Source organism: Melanerpes formicivorus, unplaced genomic scaffold (assembly GCF_026170545.1).
Source record: "Melanerpes formicivorus ecotype bairdi unplaced genomic scaffold, bMelFor1.0.p_v2 SCAF_415, whole genome shotgun sequence".
Classification (NCBI taxonomy): Eukaryota; Metazoa; Chordata; class Aves; order Piciformes; family Picidae; genus Melanerpes; species Melanerpes formicivorus.
The window spans coordinates 94,240-121,693 of NW_027142767.1; the positions used below are offsets into that span (position 1 = coordinate 94,240).

At 60.6% G+C, this 27,454-nt stretch overlaps 3 protein-coding genes across 3 annotated transcripts; all 3 read right to left on the reverse strand.

The window, feature by feature from the left end:
- Positions 1-348: 348 nt before the first annotated feature.
- LOC137459816 (hydrocephalus-inducing protein-like) lies at positions 349-4,601 on the reverse strand. The gene is made up of 5 exons (XM_068170536.1): positions 4,554-4,601; positions 3,468-3,662; positions 3,190-3,362; positions 2,576-2,774; positions 349-354 (listed from the first exon to the last, which is right to left on the reverse strand). Exons 1-5 carry the CDS (start codon positions 4,599-4,601, stop codon positions 349-351), a joined length of 621 nt encoding a protein of 206 aa, XP_068026637.1.
- A 611-nt stretch (positions 4,602-5,212) lies between these two features.
- LOC137459812 (hydrocephalus-inducing protein-like) lies at positions 5,213-8,007 on the reverse strand. The gene is made up of 5 exons (XM_068170531.1): positions 7,887-8,007; positions 6,677-6,807; positions 6,027-6,230; positions 5,437-5,613; positions 5,213-5,299 (listed from the first exon to the last, which is right to left on the reverse strand). Exons 2-5 carry the CDS (start codon positions 6,761-6,763, stop codon positions 5,213-5,215), a joined length of 555 nt encoding a protein of 184 aa, XP_068026632.1. The 5' UTR covers positions 6,764-6,807; positions 7,887-8,007.
- A 12-nt stretch (positions 8,008-8,019) lies between these two features.
- Positions 8,020-15,497, reverse strand: LOC137459813 (hydrocephalus-inducing protein homolog). The gene is made up of 5 exons (XM_068170532.1): positions 15,426-15,497; positions 12,776-12,919; positions 11,766-11,909; positions 11,354-11,491; positions 8,020-8,064 (listed from the first exon to the last, which is right to left on the reverse strand). Exons 1-5 carry the CDS (start codon positions 15,486-15,488, stop codon positions 8,020-8,022), a joined length of 534 nt encoding a protein of 177 aa, XP_068026633.1. The 5' UTR covers positions 15,489-15,497.
- Between the last annotated feature and the right edge of the window lie 11,957 nt (positions 15,498-27,454).

Sequence of the window (27,454 nt, forward strand, 5' to 3'; positions counted from 1 at the left end):
CTCTGGGGGTGGAAGAGCAGCTGGACAGTGACAGGATGCTCAGAGGCAGGCAGCAGGCCCTGCTGGGGCTGCACAGTGAGGTGGGAGGCCAGGTCACGGCTTCCGGGGTCTGTGGGGCGCAGCCTGAACCTGGGGAGGGAAGGAGAAGAAGATCTCTGCAGTGAACAGCCCAGGGGGCAGCAGCACAGCCAGGACCTGGCATGGGACCAGTAAAAACCAACCAAAGAATTCTGCTGTGCTTAGGAGCCCCAGGCCCTGGCAGAGCCAGGCAGTGCTGAGTGCTGGCAGCTCCCCTCCACCCCCAGCGTTTTCATTCCTGCTCTGAAGAGTCTCCTGAAGAGAAAGGACTTAGCCCTGGAAGGACAGCAACAGAGCTCAGCAGGGACTGGCCTCAACTTCAGGGGCACAAAATCCCAGACCCCCAGCATGGGAGGGTTTGGAAAGGACCTCTGGGGATCATCTGGTGCAAGCCCCCTGCTAAAGCAGGGCACCCACAGCAGCCTGCCCAGGAGCACAAGGGCCAGGGGGGGTTGGAATCTCTGCAGAGAAGGAGACTCCACAACCTCTCTGGGCAGCCTGCTCCAGGCCTCCAGCACCCTCACAGCAAAGATTCTCCTCCTGCTCAGATGGAACTTCCTGGGTTCCAGTTTGTGCCCACTGCCCCTTGGCCTGTCCCTGGACACCACTGTCAGGAGTCTGGCTCCAACCTCTTGCCTGCCACAGGTCCTTCATCTCCTGCTGAGCATTGCTCAGCTCCCCTCTGGGGCTGCTCTTCTCTAGGCTCAGCAGCCCCAGGGCTCTCAGCCTTTGCTCCTCACAGAGCTGCTCCAGGCCCCTCAGCACCTTTCTAGTCTCTGCTGGACTCTCTCCAGTGGTTCCCTCTTGCACTGAGGAGCCCAGAGCTGGAGCCAGGACTCCAGAGGTGGTCTCCCTAGGGCAGAGGACAGGCAGAGGAGAATGTCCCCTGACCTGCTGGCCACACTCTTCTTACTGCACCCCAGAGCCCAGGGGCTCTCCTTGTGGTGCCTGCTGAGCTGTGCAGAACTGCTGGGCTGGGGCTGGATTCTCCATGCAAATGGAGCCTGGAGCTCAGGACAGTCCCAGTGGTCACACACACCATGAGGCAGCCAGCATGGGAACAGCTTCTAGCCACAGGAGCAGACTGCAGGCCTGGGCAGGTGCTGGCCCCAGGCACTCCCAGAGCAGGCAGCTGGACCAACCTGTATGCAAGCTTGCACTGCCCTTGGTTCCTCAGGGTCAGCACTTGCTTGGCACCACCCAGGACCTCCAGGACTCCAAAGTTCACACAGCCATCTGCACCTGCAGGACACCCCCAGAGCGAGGGAAGGGATGGGGAGGATGCTGGAGCTGCTGCAGGCTGCACCCAGTCAGGAGACAGAGACTGGGAGAGCTCAGGTGGGACAAAGCTCTGCTCAGCAAGTCTCCAGCCTTGCAAGGTTTCTCTGCCTGCTTTGCTGCCCTTTGCTCTTCTCACTCTGAGAGGATCTGTAGGGCTTAGCAGCCAAGGAGCTCAGCCTCTACCTCCTTGCTTCCAAGCACAGATCAACCACTTGATGTGCTGTACTGAGCCTTCAGGAACTGCCAGCTGCTTGTTCACACCCCTGGTGTTTCAAAGGGGCACAATTCAAGGTGTGAGAGAGGCAAGGCACTGTGTGACCTGACAGTGCTCTACTCCACACAGCTGGCAAGAGACCTGTGCCATGCATCCATGCCAGGCCTGCATTGCTGTCCCATCCCATCCCATCCCATCCCATCCTACCCCATCCCATCCCATCCCATCCCATCCCATCCCACCCCCCACTTGCCCCAGCAATGCAATGCAGCTGAACTCCTTTGCTCTGGGGCCAGCCACTGCCCTTCAGGCAGGGTGATGTTCAGAGCAACTTCGTAGGCCTCAGCCACAACTTCAATGCTCTCCACCTGAACAACACCCTGGACATTCTCTGCAGCTGAAACCTGAGGCAGCAAGAAGCAAACCCTAAAGTCATTCTCCTCAGTGTTCCTGCTAAACAAGAGGAGTCCTTGTCTCTAGCAGCTGTCTTTACCCAGCCTGGGAGGCAGTGTGATGTACAAACACCCACAAGAGTCCTGAGGTGTCCCAGAGCAGGTGGCAATGACAGCCAACTCTCTCTTAGCAGGCAGCAGCCTCACTGCAATGCAGCCTCTAAACCCCAGGGAACAAAGCCTTAATAGCCAGAGGAGGAGACTCCACAACCTCCCTGGCAACCTGCTCCAGGGCTCCAGCACCCTCACACCAAAGATGTTGGAGCCTCCTGGCTTCCAGTTCCTGCCTCTTCCCCCTTGTTCTGTGCTGGCACCACTGCCTGGCTCCAGCTTCTTGCCCCCCACCCTCAGCTCCTGCTCAGCACTGAGGTATTCATAAGCAGCATCCTTCAGTGAGGGTCCCTTGGTGCTAAGGGCCCAGACAATGTGGGCTCAAAGGAATCTCCTCAGGGCTCATCCTTTGGCCCTCTTTGCCTTCAGACACAGCCTCCATCCCCCAGGGCCCACAGCACTCTGCCCAGCTCTGCCAGGCAGGGCCCTGTCCCCTCACCTCCAAGCGGAGCTTCTTCTCCACGCCGAGAGCCTTGGTGCTCCTGAAGCACAGCTGCACGGCCAGCTCCGAGCGGGGCCCGACCGTGCCCTGCCTCTGCCACACCGAGAAGCCCTCGCCGAGGCTCTGCAGCCCGCTGAGCCTCCAGGCCACCGGCAGGGGGCAGCTGTTCCGCAGCAGCAGGCTCCTGCTGTGCTCGCTGCGGAGACACCAAGGCTCAGTGCCAGCTGCTGAGGGGCACAGCGGCAGCCGAGCCGCTGGCAGCAGCCCTCCCCATGGGGCTGAAACCACCCTGCAGGTTTTGCTCTTTGCCACAAGCCTGAGAGGGGAGGCCCCTAGGGAGAGCTTGGTGGCAGAAGGGGATCCAACAGCAGGCAGAGCCAGAGCCAGAGCCACTCTCTCTGCACCAGCAGAGGAGCAGCAAATGCATCAGGGCCCCCACTGCTGGGGGGCTAGAGCTGGGGACTGTCATGGGACATCCCAGCCAGCAAGGAACGGTGAGCAAGAGGCTGGCAAGTGCTGGGAGCAAGAGGGCTGCTGGCCCAGCCTCCAAGCTGAGGAAAGGGAAGCTGCAGCAGAGCCACCCCCAGCAGAGTGCCCCTGGCCTGACTGACCTGTGCAGAAGCACCCTGTTGAAATGCAGCTGCTTGGGGCTGACCCCCAGCTTCACCTGCACCCCTTGGCAGCACAGGTGGAAGACCACTGGCTCTGGGTTGCCCTTGATGCAGCAGATGAGGCTGTCTTCCACCAGGCCAGGTGAAGTGGGGTATGCCCAGATGCTCAGCTCCTGGCCCCAGCCCCACAAAGAGAAGCACAGAAGAACATTCAGTGAACAGGAGGGGCAGCTCCTGGGCTCTGCTGCTGCTCCCTGGCCCACCTGCCTGTCTCCTACCTGCTTCTCCTTAGGTCCCAGCTGCATGCTGGCAGGCTCCAAGAGGAAGGTGCCCCCACTGCCACCCCTCTCAAAGGAGAAGTGCAGCTCTGCCTCCCAGGGGCTGACATTGCAGATGGAGAGCTGCTCGCAGTTGTCATCCTGCAGCACAGCCTTGGAGCTGGCCACAGAAAGGGCAAAGGCTGCAGGGGAGCTCTGTCAAGCAGCCTGAGAGAAAGGCTCATGTGGGACACCTTGCATGCTGCCTGTGTTCATTCCCTGCTTCCTTGGATGCCCAGCCCACACTTGGTGTCTCCATCCCAGAGGTGTGCACAGGCCACTTCAAGAGGCCTTCTACAAACCAGGACCTCAAAGGTGCCTGGCAAAACAGAAGCACAGCAGGCACCTGGATTCCTCCCCTCCTCTGCTGGCTTTCCCTCCCTGCAGGCTTCCCAGAAAAGTGTGGAGAGAGCTCAGCTTCTCTCTTCCAAAGCAGCCAGGAGACTGCCTGGGCCCAGCTCCTGGGTGAGCCTGAGGCTGAGGGCGGGAAAGCAAAAGGATTCCTTCCCAAGAGGAATCCCAGAGTTAACAAACACCTCCTGGTTCAGGTGTGGGACAGAGGTTGGTGGGAAAAGGTCAAAAAAAGGCAATGCCTCAGCCTGGCCAAATCCTCTTTTGGTTTTTAAACTCTTTTGATTTACCCTCCCTGGGGTGTCAGAATGCCACCAGCTCTCCAGAGCTCCCCTGGAGACAAACCTCCATTCCTAATGCTGAAAGAAGAGGGAAGTGAAAAACAGAAAGATGCCAGCAGCTACAGGGACATTATTTTAAGGCCAGACTCTATCCAGCAGTGGGGATCAGGAAAATGGAAATCCCCTTTGCCCTGCCCTGCAGGTGCTTGTCCCCCAACAGCAGCTCCAACCATCAAGTCTTGCTGACACTGCAGATTTCACGGAGGGTTTCCAGTCCCTCAGCAGAAAAACTTCCTTTGCTCCTTCAGGCTGACCCACAGAGCTCCCAGCACTTGAAACAAACAGCACAAAGCTGCTGAAGCTGAGATGGGGGCTGACAAGTGACCCCAAGCTGCTTTCAGGCTGCAAGCAGCACCTGGCTCTGGCCACCAAAGCCCCCAGGGGGCAGGAAGATCAGCTCCATCCCCCCCAGCACTCCTGTGCCTGCTAGGTGCTCAAGTTGCCACAGCTGTGCTCCTTCAAAGCCACCAAACCCCCAGCTCTCTGCCCGGGCCTGCCCTGAATCGTGCCCCTGGGTGCATGTTCCTGGAAGCACAAGGTCCTGCAAGCAGCACAGCTGGGGGCTGGGCAGCACCTACCTGTCTCTTGCCTGGGCACACAGCAGCGGCCCCAAGTGGAACATCCCCGTGCTCAGGACATACTGCTTGGAGATGATGGCATCAGCTGCCTTGCTCTGCCTGCAGCGAGGAAACACCTCCCTGGCACAGAGAGAAGGAAGAGTTGGGAGATTCTCTGAGCACAAAACCTGCTCCCAAAGGCTGAACTCTTAGTGCTGGCCGAGGCACAGCACCGCTGCCCAGCTCCAAGCACGGCAAGAGATGCTGGGGGGCTCAGGCAGGTCCCAGGGGCACAAGGGGCAGAGTCTCAGCTCTGAGCTCAGGGGCAGCAGAGCGGGACGGCCCCAGGGGCCAGCCTTACCGTGGCTCCTGGCTGATGCTGGGGTACAGGCAGGTGCCCCTGCAGTGCAGCTGGTAGGGGCGCTTGGTGCCCAGCAGCTCCAAGTGCAGCCTCTGCTCAAAGCTGCCCAGCAGCGCGGAGCTGAAGTGGACCTGCAGCACCACCTGGCCCTGGGCAGGCACTACCCAGCGGTAGCTGCTGAGCCTGGCAGGGAAAGAGGAACCTTCAGGCACTGCTGAGGAGCAAAGGAGAGCAGGAGGAGCCATGGTGGAGCTGGGGTGGGAAACCTCCTTGGCAAGCTGGCCCTGAAGCAGAGGGATCCCTCCTCCCTCACAGCTCACCTGGCACAGCTCTCTGGGGGGGGCAGGGTGTCCACGTCTGGGGGGTCCTGTGGCTGGTCCCTGGAGATCTCTCCTGCCACAGCCAGAGCTCTGCCTTCCCCTCACAGCCTCCTGGCTGCTGCTGCCTTTCTCCCTTCTCCAATGGCCTCTGGCTGGGGTGCCCTGCTCCTCTGAGGTCTTCACCCCAAAGGGAGAGAGCAAAGGGAAAGACAGCTGAGACCTGCCCTGAGAGCCAGCACTGCAGGGGAGCTCTCAGCAGAGCAGAGCACAGCACAGGGGCAAAAGCCTCTCCTTTGACCTGCTGCCCACATTGCTGGGGATCAGCCCAGGATAGGGCTTTCAGTGCCAGCTCCTCTCCATCTTTGCACCTCCCAGCTGAAGGTTTGAGGGGCAGAGCAGGGTTTGCTGCTGAGGCTTTGCCTCTCCTCTCAGACTGGCCCTGTGTTTCAAGCAGAGCTCTTTCTTCTGGACAGCCAGAAGGGATCTCTGCAGGCTTGGGCCCTGTCACATCTTCACTGCCCTGCCACTCTCACCCTTTTCCATCCCACCTGCCCCTTTGCCCCCATCCAGCCTGGTCCCTGTCCTGGCACCTTCACTGTGGGCACAGTGGGGACATCCACAACACTTTCAGGAGCCTCCTCCTCTTCTGGCCCTGTGGCAGCTGCTGGCAGGAGCACAAAGTGCTGGAGGACTTCTGCAGGCACCTCCCGCTTGGCTGGGCAGTGAACCACAGAGTAGACAGCAGGGGGAGGAATGGGGGGCCCTGAGGGACCCAGGCCCAGCTCATCCAGGACCTAAAGCAGAAGAGCAAACCTTGGTCATGCTCCTGTGGCCTCTATCCTCACACCTCCTGAAAGACACTGAGCTGTTAGGGAGCTCTGATTGATTGAGGTGGAGCACAGCCCTTGCTCTGCCCAGGGTGGGGAGCAGGCTCCAGAGCAGGGCCAGGACTACAGGTGGCACCTGCAGAGGAATCTGGCCCCATCAATTCACCCCCATGAGCATGGCCTGCAGGATCTCAGCCAGCTGCCAGGAAGCTCCTCCAGCTCCAGCAGGGACAACCTCCAGGGGTGGACAGCCCTGGGGCAGCACTCAGCTGATGAGAGTCATGGCTGAGTGTGGGCAGGGAGGTCCCACCTGCTAGCAGGGCCCCAGGAAGCCTGTTGTGGGGTACAAGGGGATGCAGTGACACAAGGGGGAGAGGCTGGCTCCTGCCACACAGGGCAGCAGCTGTTCTCACCGTGGCAGCCAAGTCATCTGGGGTTGGTTCTGTGGCTGCAGCCTCCCCCAGGACAACTTCTCCATCTCTCTCACTGTCCTTGGCCATCTTTTCTTTCACCTTCCTGAAGGCCTTCTCATATTTCTCATTGCCTGAAGGCAGAAACCCCCCAGAGTGCAGTGTGGGCATCTGAGCTGGGCAGCCCCCTCCCCACACCACCTCTCCCAGAAACACTCCTCCAGCAGCTCAGGGCACAGCATTGGAAGAGACCTCGAGGATCATCCAGCCCAACCTGTCACCACAGACCTCATGGCCAGACCATGGCACCAAGTGCCACATCCAATCCCCTCCTGAACACCTCCAGGGGTGGGGACTCCACCACCTCCCCAGGCAGCACATCCCAATGACCAATGACTCTCTCAGTGAAGAACCTTCTCCTCACCTCCAGCCTAAACCTCCCCTGGCACAGCTTGAGACTGTGTCCTCTTGTTCTGGTGCTGGGTGCCTGGGAGAAGAGACCAACCCCCACCTGGCTACAGCCACCCTTTAGGTAGCTGTAGAGGGCAATGAGGTCACCCCTGAGCCTCCTCTTCTCCAGGCTAAACAATCCCAGCTCCCTCAGCCTCTCCTCACAGGGCTGTGCTCAAGGCCTCTCCCCAGCCTTGTTGCCCTTCTCTGGACACCTTTCAAGTCTCTCAATGTCCTTCCTAAACTGAGGGGCCCAGAACTGGACACAGGACTCAAGGTGTGGCCTAAGCAATGCAGAGCACAGGGGCACAATGACTTCCCTGCTCCTGCTGGCCACACCACTCCTAATGCAGGCCAGGATGCCCTTGGCCTTCCTGGCCACCTGGGCACACTGCTGGCTCATGTTCAGGCAGCTGTCAGTCAGCACCCCCAGGTCCCTCTCTGCCTGGCTGCTCTCAGCCACTCTGAGCCCAGCCTGGAGCTCTGCCTGGGGCTGCCGTGGCCAAAGTGCAGCACCCGGCAGTGGGTGCCTATCCTCCTGCTGCATGCTGAGCTTCAGCCCTGCCCAGCTTCCTCCCCCAGAGGAGCAGCTCAGCCCCAGCCAGCTGGTGCAAACCCAGCTCTGCAGGGTGGCTCCTGGGACAGAGCCCACAGGGACTTGCAGAGCCTGGGGAAGCCACCAGTGCTGCTCTGACAGCCTTGGGGGTAGGCCCTGGGGGAAAGCCCAGGGGAGCATCCTGAGGAGCAGCCAGGCAGTGCTCACCTTGGCTGTTCCTGGGCAGGTGCAGGCAGAGCCTGGGAAAGCTTCCCTCTCCTTTCAGGCAGACTTCTTGCGGCTCCAGGTGACCCACTGGGAGCTGGAAAGCCTTGCAGAAGGCCCCAGGCGCTTCTGGCAGCTAAGAGACTTTCAGCACCTGCTGCTGGCTGGCTCCAAGGCTACCCTGCAGGGAGGGAATGCACCAAAGAGGCTTTGATGGAGGGGGTGATGCTCAGCCAGGTTCTCCTCTAGAAGACAGCAGACAGCAGCACCTTCTAGCTGTCTGGTTTCCAAGAGCTTGTCTCCTGCCCCAGGCTGCCAGGTCCCCTCCAGAGTGCCAGCGTGGGGAGAGCTGGAAAGGACCTCTGGAGGTCATCACTCCAACTGCCCTGCTAAAGCAGGGCACCCCCAGCAGCTTGCCCAAGAGCAGCATGGCCAGGGGGAGCTGGAATCCCTCCAGAGCAGGAGGAGGCCTTCCCTCAGCACAGCCTGGCCTTTGCTCAGCACCAGCACAGCTCTGCTGCTCCCAGGCTTTGCCTTCAGCCAGCAGGAGCCAGGCCTGACCAAGCAAAGCTCCAGCAGCAGTGCTGGGCAAGGCAAGGGAAGTGCCCCTGCCCTCTGCAGGGCCAGCAGCTCCTGTCACAGCACCTCAGTGGTGTCCACTAGGCTCCTCAGCTCAAAAGGGACAGGGACCTACTGGAAAGAGTCCAAGGGAGACTACACACATGCTGAGGGCCTGCAGCATCTTTGTGAGGCTCAGAGGCTGAGACTCCTGGGGCTGTTGAGCCTGGAGAAGAGCAGCCCCAGAGAGGGCCTCTGCTCAAAGCTCAGCAAGAGCTAAAGGGCTTGTGGGGGACAAGAGGATGGGGCTGGACTCTTGTCAGTGGTGCCCACTGACAGGACAAGAGGCAAGGGGCATCAGCTGGAACCCAGGGAGTTCCAGCTGACCAGGAGGAGAAAATTCTCTGCTGTGAGGGTGCTGGAGGCCTGGAGCAGGCTGCCCAGAGAAGTTGTGGAGTCTCCTATGGAGAGATGCCAACCCCCCCTGGGCACGCTGCTGGGGGTGCCCTGCTGGAAGGAGGAGGTTGGGCTGGATGACCCCCAGAGGCCCCTTGCAAACCACCCCCCCTCCTGGGATCCTGGGAGTGCAGGTGGGTGTCCAGGGCTCTGAGCCCCACCTGGGACTCCCACCAAACCTCCTGCCTGTGCAGTTCAACTCAGGGTGCAGGAGCCTGCCCTGGCTCATGCTGAGCTCCAGAGAAAGGCCACAAGGAGGAGCAGAGGGCTGGAGCTGCTCTGCTATGAGGACAGACTGAGAGAGTTGGGCTTGTGCAGGCTGGAGAGGAGAAGGCTTCAGGGAGACCTTCTTGTGGCCTTCAGGTCTCTGCAGGCAGCTCCAAGAAAGCTGGGGAGGGACTTTTGAGGGTGTCAGGGAGGGACAGGACTGGGGGGGTGGAGCAAAACTAGACAGGGGGAGATTCAGGTTGGGTGTTAGGAAGAAGTTCTTCCCCATGAAGGTGGTGAGAGCCTGGCCCAGGCTGCCCAGGGAGGTGGTGGAAGCCTCCTGCCTGGAGGTGTTTGCAGCCAGGCTGGAGGTGGCTGTGAGCAACCTGCTGTGGTGTGAGGTGTCCCTGCCCATGGCAGGGGGGTTGGAACTGGCTGAGCCTTGAGGTCCCTCCCAACCCTGACAATTCTGTGAGCTGCAAACACATCTCTGGCCACACAGCAGCAGAGCCTAGGACAAGATCTAGAACAGAAAGTGTCACTGGGGCTTCCAGAAGTGTCTCTGGCTTCCAGAAGAGCTGTCCCAGGCCAGAGCAAAAGGAAGCAGATCCAGAGGCACCTGGCTCTGGGTGACAGGACACATCTGCAGCCTTCCTCAGCTGCCCACTGCACACAGGGCTGCACTTGCAGGTCCCTGCTCTCCTTCAGGCTGCAGGGAGAAGCTGAGGAGTGGGCCAGGACCTGCCCCCTGAGCCCCCACTCCAGCACAGGACACAGCCAGAGCCAGCCCAGCCCCACTGCCAGCACCATCCACGCTGCCACAGCAGCACCAAGCAGAGCTGTGCCTTCAGAAGCTGGCAGGAAGAGGGCATGAGCCTGGCACCTCTTGCAGGAGGCAGGCAGGAGGAAAGATGGAAGCCATTTGGCTTCCTTTGCCCATGGCACCAAGGGCCTGAGAGAGGAATGCTGCTCCAGCCCAGAGACATCCACCCAAGGCTCAGGAGCTGAGGTCACAGAATCCTGGAAGGCTTTGGCTGGGAAGGGACCTTTCAAGGTCACAGAATCACAGGGCTTGGAAGGGACCTCTGGAGATCATCAGAGCAGGGTCACCTAGAGCAGCTTGCACAGGAGTGCAGCCAGGAGGCTTTGGAATGGCTCCAGAGGAGACTCCACAGCCTCTCTGGGCAGCCTGCCCCAGTGCCCCACTGCCCTCAACACACAGAAGTTCCTCCTGCTGTCAGATGGAACTTGGCTGTTGCAGTGTGTGCCCATTGCCCCTTGTCCTCTCCCTGGGCACCACTGACAGAGCCTTGGCCAGAGCCCCCTGGGTCCCCTTGAAGGCTTCAGAAGCACTGAGGGGATCTGCCCTCTGTCTTGTCTTCTCCAGGCTACAAAGCCCCAAGCCCCTCAGCCTTTCTTCACCAGACAGATGTTCCAGTCCCCTCAGAGCCCTTGGCTGGACCCTCTCAAGCAGCTCCCTCAGGTCCTGACCAGCTCCTGCCCCCTGGGGACCACCACTCACTACAGAAGCTCCAGCCAGCCTCTGTGCCAGCAGCTCCTTCAGGCCTGCAGTGAGCAGGGACAGCTGCAGCTAGGGCAGGCTGCTGGGATGCTGCAAACTCCTCTCTGCACTGCTCCAGCCCTGCTCAGCCCTGGCCCCCTCACTGCCCCCCCAGCTGCTGCAGAGGAGCAGAGCTGGAGGGGTGAAGGAGCAGGGAAGGGCTGCTCCAGCTCCTGGCACAGGAGCTTCATGGCCAGGCAAGAGCAAGGCAGTCTCCTGGGCAGCCCTGGCAGGGGCAGGCAGGGCAGTTCCTGTCTGCTCCCACAGGAGGTGACCCAGGACAAGAGCAAATGCTCTCAGGCTGTGCCAGGGGAGGGGGAGGTTGGGCATCAGGCACAATTTCTTCCCCACAAGGGCTGTGAAGGCCTGGCCCAGGCTGCCCAGGGCAGCAGGCAGTCCCCAGCCCCGGAGGGACTGAAAAGCTGTGGAGATGTGGTGCCAAGGGCCAGGGTTTGGGGCTGGCCTGGCAGTGCTGAGCTCCCAGCTGGCCTTGAGGATCTGAAAGGGCTCTTCCAAGCCAAAGGATCCTGTGATTGCATCCCCTCAGCAGAGACAGCTCCCAGCCCTGCCTGCTGCTGGGACAGTTCCCTCCTGCTCTTCTCTTTCTCCCCGGTTTTCCCCTCCAAGCCCAGCCAGGGCAGGCTGGCACAGGGCCAGGGTCAGGCCCTTGTGCTGCCCCCATCCTCACCGTGCTGGGCACCACCAGGGGCACCGCGGGCAGGGGGCTGCGGGCAGTGCCCGTGCCAGGGCTCAGCACCACGAAGGGGAAGGGCAGCTTCCCACAGCTCTGCAGGGGCAGCTCCACCTCTGTGACCACGTCCCACAGCTGCAGAGAGGAGAGAGGAGTGGGCAGTTAGAGACAGGCCTGGCACTGGGCACCTCCTGCAGCTGGCACTGGGGAAGGAGCCAAGGGAGGCAGTGCAGCAGAGCAGCAGAGCAGAGCTGGACACTTGGCTCCCAGCTTCACCTGGGCACCCCCAGCCCCAAGGGACCTCTTGGCCCTGCACAGGAGCTGAGCTTTGGGGCCCTCCCAGCAGGAGCACACCACCACACTGCTCCCTCTTCACACTCCAGCAGCAGCAAGGCCCAGGGCTGCTCACCTGAGCATCTGCAGGCAGGGGCTGCTGCTCCACATCACAGAGAGAGAAGGGCTGCCCTAAGGCCAGGACCATGCTGAGGGGCAGGGGGCAGATGTTCTTCAGAGACAGAGGCTGGGCCAGAGGAGTTAGGACATCCCCTGCTTGCTGCAAGCACAGGAGAGAAGCATCACTCACTCCCAAGTGCCCAGGGCCCTCCTTCCCCACCCGCTGCCTTTCCAAACCCTTCAGCCCCCAGAGCTCCCAACAGCTCCTCTGGACTCTTTGGATAGGTTTCTCCCCTTCTGGAAGGGCTTTCTCCAAGCACAGCAGATGCTGCTGCTGGCTGCAAACCACAGCACTGCCCAGGGGGAACAGCCTCAGGAATGTGCAGGGAACAGGCCCCTGAGAGGAGGCAGCTGCTGCTAAGAGATCCAGCCCATCTGATTGCAGTGGCCTGTCCTCTCCTGGGGACAGCAGCACAAGAGGAGTTCCAGTCACCTACACTCATGCTTCTAGGAGCCTCCTAAGGCCAGGGGTGCTGGGCAGAGGAGACAAGCAAGCAGGATGCAGCAGAGAGCCTGCAGGAGCCTAAGGCTGGCTTTGAGTATGCACAGCCAGCCAGCAACCTCCAGGCTCCTGCTGCCCCTGCTACAGTGCCAAGATGCTCAGGGGCCTGGAGCAGCTCTGGGAGGAGCTGAGAGCCCTGGGGCTGTTGATCCTGGAGAAGAGCAGCCCCAGAGGGGATCTGATCAGTGCTCAGCAAGAGCTAAAGGGTGGGGGACAAGAGCTTGGGGCCACTCTCCTCAGTGGTGCCACACCAACAAGAGCAAAGCAGTGCTGCTGAGGCTGTTGCCAGCCCCAGGGCAGCAAAGAATGAGCTCAGTGCTAACAGCAAAAGCTTGGTCCTGCTGCAGTCAACAGCCAAAGCCCTGGGGACTCAGAGCAGCTCTCTTCCCTCCTCCTTTGAAGCCAAGCACAGCCACAGCTTCCAGCCAGCAGATCCAGGGCCAGGATGCCAGCCAGACACTCACCTTCTCCACCTGGAAAGTGATTGCTGTGGAGGACATCTGCAGGGCAGGAGCAATGAATTGGCAGCTGAGCTCCACCTGCAGGATCTGGGTGCTCCTGGCCTCGCTGCCCACCGCGGCCTGGCACAGCAGCTGCTCCCTCACCGCCTGCAGGAGAAGCCACAGGGCACATGGGGGCTGCCAGCAGGGTGGCCAGAGGACAGCCTGCCTCTGCCAGCCACCAGCCACGGCCCTGCCACTGCCCCCCTCACTGCTGGTTTCCCCTTGCCCTCCACAGCTTGTGCTGCATCCCCTTTCTCCTGCACTCCAGTGGCCATCAGGCTGCAGCCAACAGCCACAAACAGCTCTGGGGAGGCTTGTGCTGCCAGGGACAATCCCTGCCCCAAAGGGTTCTTCCTTTGATGTGCCCCAGTGCTGAGCACAGTGCTACAGAAAGCTGGAGGAGCTGATGGAATGAAGATGGAGATGGAACTGGGCAGAAAAACAGGAGACAGAAAGGCCAAGGGCAGTCAGCTCTGCCTTGGAAGCTCAGTGGAAATGATTCCTGAGGAGGAACAACCCCTGCCCCAGCACAGCTGAGGCCTTGGCCTGCTGGGAGCTTGCAGCTCTGCAGACAGGGACCTGGGAGTGCTGCTGGAGAGCAAGTTGCCCACGAGCCAGCAAGCTGCCCTTGTGTCCAAGAAGGCCAAGAGGATTCCTGAAGGAGACTGTGGCCAGCAGGCTCTCCTCCCCCTCCATCCTGCCCTGCTGAGGCCACAGCTGGGTCCAGTTTGGGGCTGCCCAGTTCAAAGTAGTCAGGGAACTACTGAAGAGAGCCCAGTGAAGACTACAAAGATGCTGAGGAGCCTGGAGCACCTCTCTGAGGAGGAAAGGCTGAGACCTGGAGCTGCTGAGCCTGGAGCATCACAGAATCACACAGAAGCACAGAAGGCTCTGAGCTGGAAGGGACCTCCACAGGTCTTCTAGTCCAACCCCCTCAAAAAGAAGAGCAGCCCCAGAGCAGATCTTCTGCATGCTCAGCAAGAGCTAAAGGGTGAGGGGCAAGAGGATGGAGCCTGTGACAGGACAAGGGGCACAAACTGGAACCCAGGAAGCTCCATCTGAGCAGGAAGAGAAAATTCTTCTCAGCGAGGGTGCTGAGGCCTGGAGCAGCCTGCCCAGAGAGGTTGTGGAGTCTCCTTCTCTGCAGAGACTCCAAACACCCCCTGGACACTGGCAACCTGGCCAACCTGCTGTGGGTGCCCCTGCTTTAGCAGGGGGGTTGGGCTGGATGATCCCCAGAGGTCCCTTCCAACCTCCTCCATGCTGGGATTCTGTGACCCACAGGAACCCCCCCCCAGGCAGATGCCTTCAGGTCAAGGAGGGATCACTCCCCACTAGGATGCCTCCTGCCCTCCTTCCCAGAGCTGCTTTGAAAAGAGACCTCCCCAGGACAGAGCTGCCTTGCATGTCCCAGCAGAGTCCTCTCTCAAGCTGGATGGGCTCACAGCCAAGCCTTGCTCTGGACAGCTCCTGGGATCACTTCTCCACTGCTGGCTCTTTCCTCTGCTACAGCACCACAACCCAACTCCTCCCAGAGCATTTGGCTCTGACTGCAGGGCCAGGCAGGCACAGCTGGCTGCACAGAGCCCCTGCCAGCTTTCCAGGGAGACATTCTCACCACTGCACTCAACAGCTTGGTGCCTTTTGCTCCTCCTCAGCAAAACCTTTGGGCTCAGAACTGCATGGGGACAGCCCCAATACAGCCACCCAGGTGAGCAACGAAGTCTTCTTCAAGCCACTCTTGAGGCAAGCCTTTAGAACACCCTTCAAAACATGAACATCAGCAGGAGCTTCCTCTAGAGCTGTCCCACAGAGAATCATCTCATGGCTTGGCTTGGCTTGGCAGGGACCATTCAAGGTCATCCAGTCCAAGCCCTCTCCACTTCAACCTCTGTGCTGCTGGAGCTCAGCAGTGCACATCAGGGTGCAGCTCCTCTGCAGAGCTGCATTCCCCTGGCAGAAGGCTCCAGGCAGGAGGAGGCTCAGCGACCCATCCAAGGGTGCTGGCAAGACCTGGCTGCCCTTGGCACAGCAGGGCTGGCTGGGAGCCTGGGGCAAGTGTCACTGTTCCCAGGAAAGCAAGTTAAGCTGCCAGTTGCAGTGGTGCCATGGGGATGAACATCCCTGATCAGCAGAGCTGGCACTGGGCTCCTGCCTCTCCTCCAGCACTTGGTGCCAGACAAGGCCTCTGCCCATCTTTGTCTGCAGAGGAGAAATGCTGCAGCTCCAGCCACTGCCTGCCCTGCTGGCTTCCCCCAGACACAGGAAACCTGCCCTCCTGCCTTCCTTTCTGCCTCTGCTCCCAGGCTGTGAGTCACTTCTTCTCTCTGCCCTTCCCTCCTGCCTCAGCACCTGGCACCTTGGCACCTGCCACAGCAGCAGCTGCCTTCAGCCCCTGCTTTGGTAGCAGCAAGTGCTGCAGGATGGAACACAGAGCAGCCCCAGCCACTGATGGTGGCCAGCAAGGAAAGCAGAGGACTCTGGCAGGGGGAACCTGTGGCCTTCAAACAGTCTCTTGCTCACATTCTCAGGCCAGTGCCAGGGGGCTGCAGGACAAGTCCCAGGGGAGGTGATCTGATGGGGAAGGCTCAGCCCTTGTGAGGGACCTCACCTGGGGAGTGCTGGAGAAGCCTTCCAGCATCACCTCCATCGTTTGGCCTGGCCTCAGCTCCATCCTCTTGGGCCGAAGCTGAAACACAGGGCAGGCAGCAGGGGGGCCCTGGGAGGAAGCTTTGCCCTTGGTGCTGCTGAGGGAAGGCAGCCAACGGCGCTGGCCAAGCAGGGAGCAACCTCCCACGGTCCAGCGGAGCCGCTGGGTGCGGCGGCCTCGGTTGGTGACCCTGAAGCTGTAACAGCAGGGAGCCAGGCTGCAAGAGGAGCAGAGATGGAAAAGATCAGGAGAGCTGCTACTGCCCAGCACTCACCCAGCTGCTGCTGCTGCTGTCTGACCACACAGCTGGCAATGGAACCACCTCTGAACTGCTGACCTAGCTCAAACCTTCAGCGGGAGCCAGCCCGTGCCTACCCCTGAGCTTCTCCCCACCCAGCAGCAGCTCTGGTTGTGCCCAGCCAGGGAAAGCTTCCTGAAGCACATCCTCTCAGCTGCTGTGGGCAGAGCAGCACCAGCCCCTGCTGCTTCACACTCAGCAGAGTTCTAGCAAAGGGCTGCCTGAGGGTCAGGCTGGATCAGACCCTGAGCTGGCCTGACCTGGCTGCAAGCTCCTATGACAAGAGGGATCTGGAGGTGCTGGAAGGTGTCCAGGGAAGGGCCACGAGGATGAGCAGAGGGCTGGAGCACCTCTCCTATGGGGACAGACTGAAGGAGTTGGGGCTGTTCAGTCTGCAGAAGAGAAGGCTCCCAGGTGACCTCATTGTGGCCTTCCAGGATCTGCAGGGGGCTACAGGAAGGCTGGGGAGGGACTGCTCAGGATCTCAGGCAGTGATAGGACTAGGGGGAATGGAATGAAGCTGGAGGTGGGGAGATTCAGGCTGGAGGGGAGGAGGAAGTTCTTCCCCATGAGAGTGGTGAAGCCCTGGAATGGGTTGTCCAGGGAGGTGGTTGAGGCCCCAGCCCTGGAGGTGTTTAAGGCCAGGCTGGCTGAGGCTCTGGCCAGGCTGATCTAGTGTGGGGTGTCCCTGCCCATGGCAGGGGGGTTGGAACTTGTGGTCCCTTCCAACCCTGACTGATACTATGACACTAAGCAGATGGAGGAAGAGCTCCAGGCCACTGCAGCTTCCCCTGGGCAGCTGCTGCCTCAGTTGGCTTCCTCTGCAGATGCCAGCGGGGAGCTGCAGGGTGTGGACTCCTCAGGGCCTGCCCATGGCAGGAGGGTTGGAACCAGATGATCCCTTCCAAACCAAACCATTCTAGGATCCTATCTGGTGGTCAGGGCACCACTGGCTTCGCTGGTGGGGGGCCCTGGCATCCCTTTCATGCCTCCATCCTTTAGGAAGCATCCAGCCCTCATCAGCCTCTGCTGACCAGAGCAGCTGGGGTTGTGTTTGAGACAGAGCACTGAGCCTAAGAACATGGATCACCAGGAGTGTGGCTGAGAGGAGCAGGGCAGCCAGCCCAGCTCTGGCTGCTGAGGAAGCAGAGCCACAGCCAGAGATGAACAACCAGAGCCAGACAGAAACCCAGGGGAATGTCCCATGGGAATGGAAGTTCCTTCCTGGAAAGAAAGCCCAAGTGCAGCTGGGCAGACATGGCCACCCTTTGCTCCAGGAAACCCCTCCAGGGATGGGGACTCCAGCACTGCCCTGGGCAGCCTGGGCCAGGCCTTGTCCCTTAGGGGAAGAATTTGTTCCTCATGTCCAACCTAAACCTCCCCTGGAGCAACCTGAGGCCATCTTCTCTCCTCCTATCACTTGTTCCTTGGGAGAAGAGCCCAACCCCCACCTGGCTCCAGCCTCCTTCCAGGGTCTTGTAGACACCTGGCCCTCGGGGGGGATCACTCCTCGGCTGGGCTCAACCCTCCAGCACCAGCCTCTGCCAGACTGCAAGACAAGGCAGAGCCCAGCTGAGGCCAGGAGCCACAGCCCTCGGTCTCTTGTGGGCTGGAGGAGCAAGGATGTGAGGGCAGCAAACCAGAAGGGCTTCCTTTGCCTGCAGCTGAGCTGGGGGGGCTGCAAGCAGCACCTCTGCAGGAGCTGACACCCCCCCTGTGCCACCCTCCTCTCACAGACTCCCCTCATTAGCCACCACCTCACCAGCCCCAGAGACACTCGGCCTCAAGAGAAGGTTGTTTCCTCCTCCAGCCTCCTTGCAGGGAGTGCTCCCTGGCCAGCAGGACATGCACTGGCATGCAGATCTGCAGCTCCCAAGGCTCCAGCGTGGGGGCAGTGGGACATGCTCCACATTTCAGGGCTGTGCTTGGGACAAGAGGCCCTGCTCAGCCCAAACCCTGCAGCATCCCTGGAGAGGTTTTGCCCTTTGGAACAGGAGGCAGCAATGTGCTGGCAGGCTGGGCACGAGCCAAGCACATTGCATTGGGCAGGAGCCAGGGGCAGGCAGCTGGAGTTTCCAGCCTGGCAGCCCTGAGCTCTCACAGGACAGCTGCTAGAAATCTCCCTCTTGGAGTTTCCAACTATCCCTCTTGGCCTCTCACTACAAGTCCTAGTCAAAAGTCTGTCCCCAGCTTTCTTAGAGGCCTCTTTAAGTACTGACAAGCTGCAAGAAGTTGACTTTCCTCCAGCAAATCCCAGGGAGAAGATCAGAGAGTCACAGAATGCTTTGGCTTGGAAGGGACCTTCAACTAGTTCCAAGCCCCTGACCTGGGCAGGGACAGCTTCAACTAAAGCAGCTTGCTCAGAGCCCTGTCCTCATTTCAAAGCTGAAGGACCTGGCATTGCTCAGCCTGGAGAAAAGGAGGCTGAGGGGAGACCTTCTGGCTCTCTACACCTCCCTGAAAGGAGGCTGGAGCCAGGTGGGGTTCAGTCTCTCCTCCCAGGTACAAGTGATAGGACAAGAGGCAATGCCTCCAGTTGCACCAGGGCAGGTTGAGGGTGGCCATGAGGAACAATTCCTTCCCTTGAGGGCTGCCAAGGCCTGGCCCAGGCTGCCCTAGGCAGGGGTGGAGTCCCCATCCCTGGAGGGATTTCAAAGCCTTGGAGCTGTGGTGCTGAGGGCCACGGTTCAGTGCTGAGCTGGCAGTGCTGGGCTGAGGCTTGGCCTGGAGGATCTGAAAGGTCTTTTCCACCCCAAGGCATTCTGTGATCCCAGAGCTCCAAAGCCATGACTCCCACAGCCAGAGACCTTCCACAAAGGAAAGGGAGAGCTTGGAAACAGGCTCCAGGCTCACTGCTGCTCAAACCTCTCCTCAAGCTCTGGGCTCCTGAGGGCTGCCCCAGCTGAACCTGCCCCCACAGCCAGGCTCCCCTGGCCACCTTCTGATGGAAGATCTTGCTTGCTCTCTCAGGCAGCCAGCTGGAAAGGCTCCAGAGGAGAACTGAGCCCCGGGTGGCCACAGAGCAGCCATTGCCACTGGAAGCCTCTCCAGATACTCAGCACCTCTGCCTGGAAGGCTGCAGGGATGGGGCTCTGATTGCAGAGCTGCAGACACCGGGAGGCCTCCTGCAGAACTTGGATGCTGCCAAAATCGACCTGGCTGGGCTGCACAGAGACAACTGGGCCCTCTCCAGTGCTCACCAAAGAGACCTTCTGCTCCAGGGAGGAGAGAGGAAAAACACCATGGGGAAAGCTGGCAAGGGTCAGACAGCTCTGGGGCTGCTCCTGGATGGGGGAGAGCTCTGCCTGCTGGAAGCTGGCAGTGTTGGAAGCCTGAAGCAGGAGGCCTGCAGCAAGGGTGGGCTCTGGAGGGACCCCAGCTGAAAGCCACAAGCTGCTGTTGTCAGGGGGAAAGAAAGCAGCCTGCCCAGGCTGCAGTCTCTCCAGCAGCTCTCCTTCCTCTGCCCTGTGCCTGCTCCCAGCCCTGCTGCTGCTCAGCCTTGCCCCAAACCACTCTCCCTGGCTTCTGCTGCTGCACAGCCAGGCTTGGGCAGCAGCTTTTGGAACACTCCCAAAGCTCCCCCTTGACCAGCAGCCCTAGCTGGCACCAAGCTGGCTCTGCAGAGGAGAGATCATGGAAGCTGCTGCTCTGCTTTGTGCTCTGGGGTAATCCTGGCACCACCTGAGGAACAGAGCTGATGGCAGCACTCCAGCAGCCTTTTGGTCTCTTGAGCCAAAGCAGTGTTCTTGCAGAAGCAGCAAAGAGCACTGGAGGTGGCAGCTGGATGCCTTTGCTGCAGCACCTTCTCACTCATTCCAGAGCCAGCCTTTGCTTCAGCAGCACTCTGGGCTGTCCCTGGCTGCTCCTCCCCAGGACCCCCAAGGCAGCAGCAGTTGTTGCTCCTCTCCTAAGAGCAGAGGAGGAGAGCCAGGGACAGTGCTGGCTCCTTCCCCCATCTGCCCTGTCCCCAGTGCACTGCTGTGGCACACACTCTGATCACCCTCCCAGAGGGCACCACGCTGCCTCTCCTCTCCCCCTCACCCAGTGCCAGGGATCCCTGTGGTACAAGCCCCCTTTGCCCTGCAAGAAGCCCTGTACACCTCAGGCTCCAGCAAGCCCTGTGGCACGGAGCAGGCCCCTCCAGCACTCACCAGGGGGTGTCCTGCACGCCCAAAGACGGCCACACGGGCAGGAGTGTGCTGCTCTCCTGGCACCTGGGCCCCCAGGCTCAGTGGCACCTCCACGGAGCTGTGAGGCTGAATGAGCCCACAGGGCACGGGGCTGGAGCCCAGCACAGCAGCATCCTCCTGGTGCTCCTGGCAGGGGCAGGGGCACAGAAGGGGCTGGGCTGAAAGGGATCTTTCAAGCTCCTCCAGTCCAAGCCCCCTGCACTGAGCAGGGACAGCTGCAACTGCAGCAGGCTGCTCAGCACCCCTGACAGCCTGGCCAGGCTCCAGGGAGGGGCATCTCTCACCTCCCTGGGCACCCTGGGCAGGCTCTCACCACCTTCAGAGTGAAAAAATGTCTTCCTCTTCTCCAGCCTGAAGCTCCCTCTCTCAGTTCAAGCCATCCCCTCTCCCAACAGGCTCTGCTCAAAGCCTGGCCCCAGCCTGAAGCACTGAAAGGCCACCAGGAGCTCTCCCTGGAGCCTTCTCCTCTCCAGGCTGAGCAGCCCCAACTCTCCCAGCCTGGCCTCACAGCAGAGGGCTCCCAGGCCTCCCAGCATTGCTGTGGCCTCCTCCAGCCCCACTCCAACAGGTCCCTGGCTGTGCTGAGGCCTCCAGAGCTGCCCCAGCACTGCAGGGGGGCTCAGCAGAGCACAGCAGAGGGGCAGAATCTCCTCCCTGCCCCTGCTGCCCACTGCTGGGGACCAGCCCAGGGCACAGCTGGCTCTGGGCTGGTACTGCACAATGCCAGCTCAGGAGCAGCTTGGCAGCCCTCAGTATCCTCAGGGGCTTCTCCATAGGGCTGCTCTCCAGCCTGGGTTGATCCTGGCAATCAAAGGTTACTGCAGAGGGAACTTGTAGAAAAATGTCAACCCTTAAGGTGTGCACAGCAGCAACTCACAAAGAGTTTGAAATCCCTGGCAGGAAGGCACAGAATGAAAGGCAAGACTTGGATGGCCTCAGCATCCTCAGGGGGTCCCAAAGCTGCTGCACTCACAACTCTCCCTGCTTGGGCTGGCAGAGCAGCTTCTCACCACCCTCTGAGTTCTCCTGCATGACAGCACCCCAGAGCCAGAGCGCAAACTGCTTCCCAAGGAGCTGAAATTGCTGCCTGAAGTTGATCCTCAGGAAGGTTCCCATTTCCCTGCTTCCTGAGCTTACATTTGGGCAGCTGAGACAGACTGAATCTTGGCTCTCTTGATGGGACTCAACAAAGGTAAAGTCACCTTTGCTGCTTGCCCAGGCAATAGCTGATGTGTATTGGGAGCAGCCACTGGGATGCCTCTCAGGAAGGTGCAGAGATAAGCAGACTGCAGCTGTCCTGGAAACGGGCAGAGGCCACTGCTATCCCTGCTCTCTGGAACACACACCTCTGAAAAGCTGTTCAACAGATCTGAGCAACTACTGGCTCAGGAGGAGGCCAAGAGAGGAGAAGGCAAAGACAGGAGAAGGCAAAGGCAGGAGAAGGCCAAGGCAGGAGAAGGCCAAGGCAGGAGAAGGCCAAGAGAGGAGAAGGCCAAGAGAGGAGAAGGCCAAGACAGGAGAAGGCCAAGGCAGGAGAAGGCCAAGGCAGGAGAAGGCCAAGAGAGGAGAAGGCCAAGAGAGGAGAAGGCCAAGGCAGGAGAAGGCCAAGGCAGGAGAAGGCCAAGAGAGGAGAAGGCCAAGAGAGGAGAAGGCCAAGAGAGGAGAAGGCCAAGAGAGGAGAAGGCCAAGGCAGGAGAAGGCAAAGACAGGAGAAGGCCAAGAGAGGAGAAGGCAAAGACAGGAGAAGGCCAAGGCAGGAGAAGGCCAAGGCAGGAGAAGGCCAAGGCAGGAGAAGGCCAAGGCAGGAGAAGGCAAAGACAGGAGAGGGCCAAGAGAGGAGAAGGCCAAGAGAGGAGAAGGCCAAGGCAGGAGAAGGCCAAGACAGGAGAAGGCCAAGGCAGGAGAAGGCCAAGGCAGGAGAAGGCCAAGGCAGGAGAAGGCAAAGGCAGGAGAAGGCAAAGGCAGGAGAAGGCAAAGGCAGGAGAAGGCAAAGGCAGGAGAAGGCAAAGAGAGGAGAAGGCAAAGACAGGAGAGGGCAAAGAGAGGAGAAGGCCAAGACAGGAGAAGGCCAAGAGAGGAGAAGGCAAAGACAGAAGAAGGCCAAGGCAGGAGAAGGCCAAGGCAGGAGAAGGCCAAGGCAGGAGAAGGCAAAGGCAGGAGAAGGCCAAGGCAGGAGAAGGCCAAGACAGGAGGCAGGACAATGCTGCTCTGAAGGAAAACGGAGAGCATACCAGGAGAGGAAAAATGACAGAGACCCTGGAAGAAGCAGACCAAAAGGAGCCCTCTCTCCATGTCCTAAGTTGTGCCTGCTACAACTCATGGAGCTGCAGAGGCTGCTCAGAGGACAGCAATGACCTCTGCTCTACAGCCAAAGCTGCAGCACCCTTCCTCCACAGACCCAAACTGTCTTGGGGGGTGAGGGGGTGCCAATAGAATTCCTCTTCTCTCTCTCCCTATTTTCTCTCTCTCTCCCCTTCTGATCCATCCACTTTATTTGTGTACTACACAGTCTAGCTGTTGCTATTTTGGCCTCCTCTGTGCCTCTAATTTCCTAACACAGGAATATTCACAAGAACTGAGGCTCTTTCCCTCTCCAGACCAAGACAGTGGGTTCCTGTTCCCAGCAAACCTGTAGGATGGACTGGAAAGCATCAAGGTCTCTCTCTCCCAAAGCCCTTTGCTCCCCAGCACAGCCTGGCTGAGCCCTGGGGGCAGGAGGTGGGTGGGGGTGATGCCAACCTGAGGCAGCAGTGCATAGCAGCCTGGCAGGTCGCTGTCCTTCCCCAGGGGCAGCAGCTGCTGGGCAGGGAGCTGCAGGTAGCAGCGGCCGAAGGTCACCACGGGCTTGGGCACTCGCAGAGCAGGAACCACACAGCTGGGCAGAGAGAGGGCCAGAGGCAATGGAGACACTGGCAGAGGAGAGGCTGCTTGACCCCTCGTGTGGCATGGAAGGGAGCAGAACACAGCTGCCTAGAGCAGAGTGGCTGCAAATTGCCACCAGCAGCCTGGCCTGGAGCAACAAGCCTGTGGCCAGCAGGAGCAGGGCAGGGATTGGCCCCCTGGGCTCAGCACTGCTGAGGCCACCCCTCACATCCTGGCAGCACTTTAGGGCCCCTCACTCCAAGAAGGCCACTGAAGGGCTGCAGCAGGTCCAGAGAAGGGCAACACAGCTGGGGCAGGCTCTGGAGAACAGGGCTGGGCAGGAGCAGAGCTGCTGGCTGGGCTGCTTTAGCCTGCAGCAAAGGAGGCAGAGCAGAGCCCTCCTGGCTCTCCACAAGTCCCTGCAAGGAGGCTGGAGCCAGCTGGGGCTTGGGCTCTGCTCCCAAGGCACAAGTGACAGCACAAGAGAAATGGCCCCAGGCTGTGCCAGGGGAGGGGCAGTGCCAAGCAGCCACAGAATTGCTGTGCCCTCTAGGAAAAGGCTCAGGGCCAGGCCTGCCCATTCTGGGCAGATGCTCCTCCAGGGGGCTGCCTGCAAGCCCTGCTGCTCCCAGCTCTGCCTGGGCAGAACCAGCTCATGATGCAAGGCTCCTCCTGGGGAGCTGCAGCCAGCAAACCACATGCAAGGGGCTGGAGGCAGCAGGAGAGCCAAAGGGCTGCAAGGAAAGTGCTGGTCCCTGGCTGTGAGGGGCAGTGCCAGCAGCTCCTGGCCCACACCATCCACATCCAGCACCAGAGCCAGCTCATACAAGCCCTGGGTGTTGGAGCACAGGGTGAGCTGGGGGGAGAGCAAAGCCCCAAACACTTCAGCACCCCCACAGCTGCTGCCTTTCCATTCCCAGGCCATGGGAAGCAAGGGAGGCCTTGGCCCTGGTGCTGCTCCATCTGCAGAGCACAGGCCCTGGCAGCACCACAAGGCTGCTGGCAAGAGCTGCTTGCAGAAGTGCCTGTGGCAGCTCCCAGGCCATGGGTGAGAGGAATGCAGGCCCCAGCAGGCTGCCACTCAGCACTGCATGGCCAGGGAACAGCAGCAGTGCAGGGCAGAGCTGCTGCCTCCAGCAGAACCACTCCAGCTGTGCAGGGGGAAGCTGCTGCAGAAGCTTGGCCCAGCAGAACCTGCTCAGCTCACAGCCACCACAGCTTCTGCAGTCCCCCTGCAGAGCACTGCAGGGAATCCAACTCATCCTGCCCACAGCACAGGAGGAAGAAGAGCAGGCAGAGAAGCTAACTGCTTCCTCCAGCCACATCTCTCCCTGCAACAGCCTCCTGCTGCCCTCAGCCTTCCTCTGCCCAGCTGCAGGCCAAGGAATCAGCCTAAGCAGCTCTGAAAGCCTCAGCAGTGGCTTCTGGCCTGGAGCCTGGGGGGCAGGAGCTGCAGCTTCTGCCTGCAGGCTCCAAAGGCTGCTCCTTCAGGCAAGCCCCAGAGCAGCACAGCTCCCAACAGCCCAGCCCTGCTGCAGGGCTCTGCCTGGCCTCCCCCTCCCAGCCAGCAGCACTGAAGCCCTCTCCCAGAGCAGGGCAGCCTCAGCCCCAGCTGCTGAAGCCCCTCTGGCCCCACTGCTCCCTACCTGGATGTCCTGGAAGCTCAGGGCAGGGATGGTGCCTCTGCCAGGGCTGATGGTGAACTCACAGGGCCTGAGGCAGCTCCTGGCTCTCCTCTCCCAGCAGGGCAGAGAGGTGTCCAGCCCCTGGGCAGCGCTGGGCACGCTGGGCTCTGCCACACCGTCCCCGGGCACACGGAGGGTGAAGGCCACAGGCAGCAGGGAGGTGTTGGTCAGGCGACAGAACAGGCTGGGAGGGAAGCCTAGGAGAAAGGACACAGCTCTGCACCTCTGCACACAGCTCCTCTGCCTCCTGCAGGCAATCTCCTGACATGCTCAGGCTGCCCTTGGCCTCTGGCTCTCTTCCCTCTGAGCTGCAGCTGCCGCGGAAGCCAAGCAGCTCTGTGCTGGCACTGCTGGGGGACAACAAGTTCCCCATCGGGCAGCCAGGGGCCCTCCTGGCCAAGAAGGCCAAGGCTGCTCTCAGCAGAGGGTGGCCAGCAGGGCACAGCAAGCACCAGGAGCCTTCTCCAGGCCAGCAGCTGGAGAGGACTCTTCTCCTCTTGGATCCCAGGCCGCTGCCTGCTGGCATCCCTCTGGCTTTGTCTGCTCACAAGGAAGCCAAGAGACAGGGCAGGGATGGAGGGAGGGGAGGATGCAGCTCAGCAAGGGCCAGCACTTCTCTTAGCCAAGTCCCTCAGCAGGAGGAAAACAGAGAGGCATCCTGGCCAGGCTGAGCACAGCTCTTCAGTCAGCCCAGAACTGGCTTCCCAGGCAGAGCTGAGAGCCCCTCAGGGAAAAGCCTTCTGGGAGCCTGAGCTGAAGCAGCAGAACCTGCAGCTCAGTGCTCAGGCAGCAGAGCTGGGCCTCTGCTGGGCAAGGAGAAGGAGCCAGGGCTCTGAGCACACCAGGGCCTGAGGCAGAGCTCTTTCTTGGCCACATTCCCTGGCAGTGACAGCCAGTGGCCCTCCCAGCACCAAGCAACATCTCACCCTGCAGCTCAGGGGGAAATGGTCTCCAGGCCTGGCAACATTGACCCACAGCAGCTATGGGCTAGGCCAGAGCTTCAACTCCCTGCTCCTGCAGTCCCAGCCCCTGGGCCCTGCTGGGGCTCTCACAGCCATCCTGCTGCCAAGGACTGGCAGCCTGGGGCTGATCAGACCATCAGGGACCCCACAAGACCCTGCTCTGCCAGTCCTTTGGGCCTCTGTGCCCTCAGGATGGCAAAGCCCTGCCCAGGCAGCCTGCAGCCCTGCTGGAACCTCCTGCAGGCTGCTCTGGAGGGCCACCAGTGCTGGAGGCTCTGAGGCTGCACTCTGGGGCTGCAGAGCCCTCGGGCTGTGCTCCAAGGCCAGGCCACACTCACCCCAGGAGCCGTCCCCGAAGCGCAGGCAAGGGACATGGAAGCGCAGAGGGGGTGCAGAGACACAGCCCCTGGGGGGACACAGCAGAGGAGGCCTTGGCTTGGCTGCAGAGCACTGCAGAGCCTGCAGCTTGCACTGCTGCTGGCAGGCTGCAAAGCTGCTCTCACAGCACAGGGGGCTGCACTCAGCCTCTCACCTGACAGCCAAGGGCCCAGGCTCAGGGGATCCTTCCACACTGCACCTCAACTCCTCTCTCAAGTGCCCCAGGACAGGGGGACAGAAGCAGACCTGCAGGAGTTGGAACTCATCTGGCCAAAGGAGGCCCTGGCAGGGGCAGGAGCTGAAGCAGGAGCCCACAGCTGCAGCTGCAGGAGGCATGGATGGCTCCTTTGTTGTGCAGGATCACCTGCAAGACATCCCATGGCAAGCCCTGAGGAACCTTCTTTCCTTCCAGGAGGCTGATTTGTGTCCTGCCCAAGCACCTCCCTGCAGGGTTACACCCCCCTTGATGGGGGCTGAAAAGAGCCCAGCCCCAGCTGCTCTGGCTGGGCAGAGAGAGACTTGGCTTTCCCCCTCCCAGGAGGAGGGGGCCCCTGGCTCCAAGGGGCTCTATGCCACTGCCCCTCCCTGCCCAGCAAGCCTTGCTAGGCAGGGCAGAGCTCTGCTCCTGCTCTCTCTTTCCCCTGCACAGCCACTGCTGCACAGAAGGCTCCCCAGGGCTGCTGCATCCCCCCCCTGCTGCTCCCTGCTGCATCCACACCTCCTGAAGAGCTGCAGCCACTGGCACCAAGGGAGTCCAGTGCCAGCTGGGGCTGCCTTTGGATGCTTTGCCCCCTGCCCTTCACCCTATCCCTTTGGAACCTGCCCTGGGACTGAGATCTACACAAAGAGAGTGGAACAAGGACCTTTTCTTCTGCCCAACAGATTCCAGACCATTTGCTGTCCTGAGCTTACCTCTCCTTTCTCCTGCCTGATTTGCTTGACCTTCCCAGCCAAGGGAGAGGGGGAGGGAATCTCCATCAGCTTCCATTTGGGCTTTTGGCCTGCAGGTCCAGCCCAGAGCAGCACAAGCTGACAGCTGGCAAAGGCAGAGGATGCTGCCTGCTGCTGCTTGGCAGAAGCCAAAGGGAAGTTCAGCCTTTGGGGGTTTGATGCCAAGCAGCCAGGACTTCATAGAATGGATCCTGGAATGGCTTGGTTGGAAGGGACCTTCCAGCTCATCCAGTTCCAACCCCCACCAGAGGCAGAGACCCCTCCCACCAGCCCAGGCTGCTCCAGGCCTCATCCAGCCTGGCCCTGAACACTTCCAGGGAAGGGGCAGCCACAGCCTCCCTGGGCAGCCTGTGCCAGGCTCTCCCTCCTCTCACTCTAAAGACTCTTCCTAAGCTCCAGGCTCAAGCTGCCCTCCCCAAGCTTCACCCCATTCCCTCTCATCCCCCCTCCCAGCCCTTGGCCAAAGTCCCTCCCCAGCTCTCCTGGAGCTCCCACAGCTCCTGGAAGGCTGCTCTGAGCTCTCCCTGGAGCCTTCTCTTCCCCAGCCTGAACAGCCCCAGCTCCCACAGCCTGTCTCCACAGTGGGACTTCCCCCCAAGCCCTGCCAGCCCCTGCTGCTCACCTCAGAGCTGTTGCTGGAGCCAACCAACAGCTGCCCAGGGTC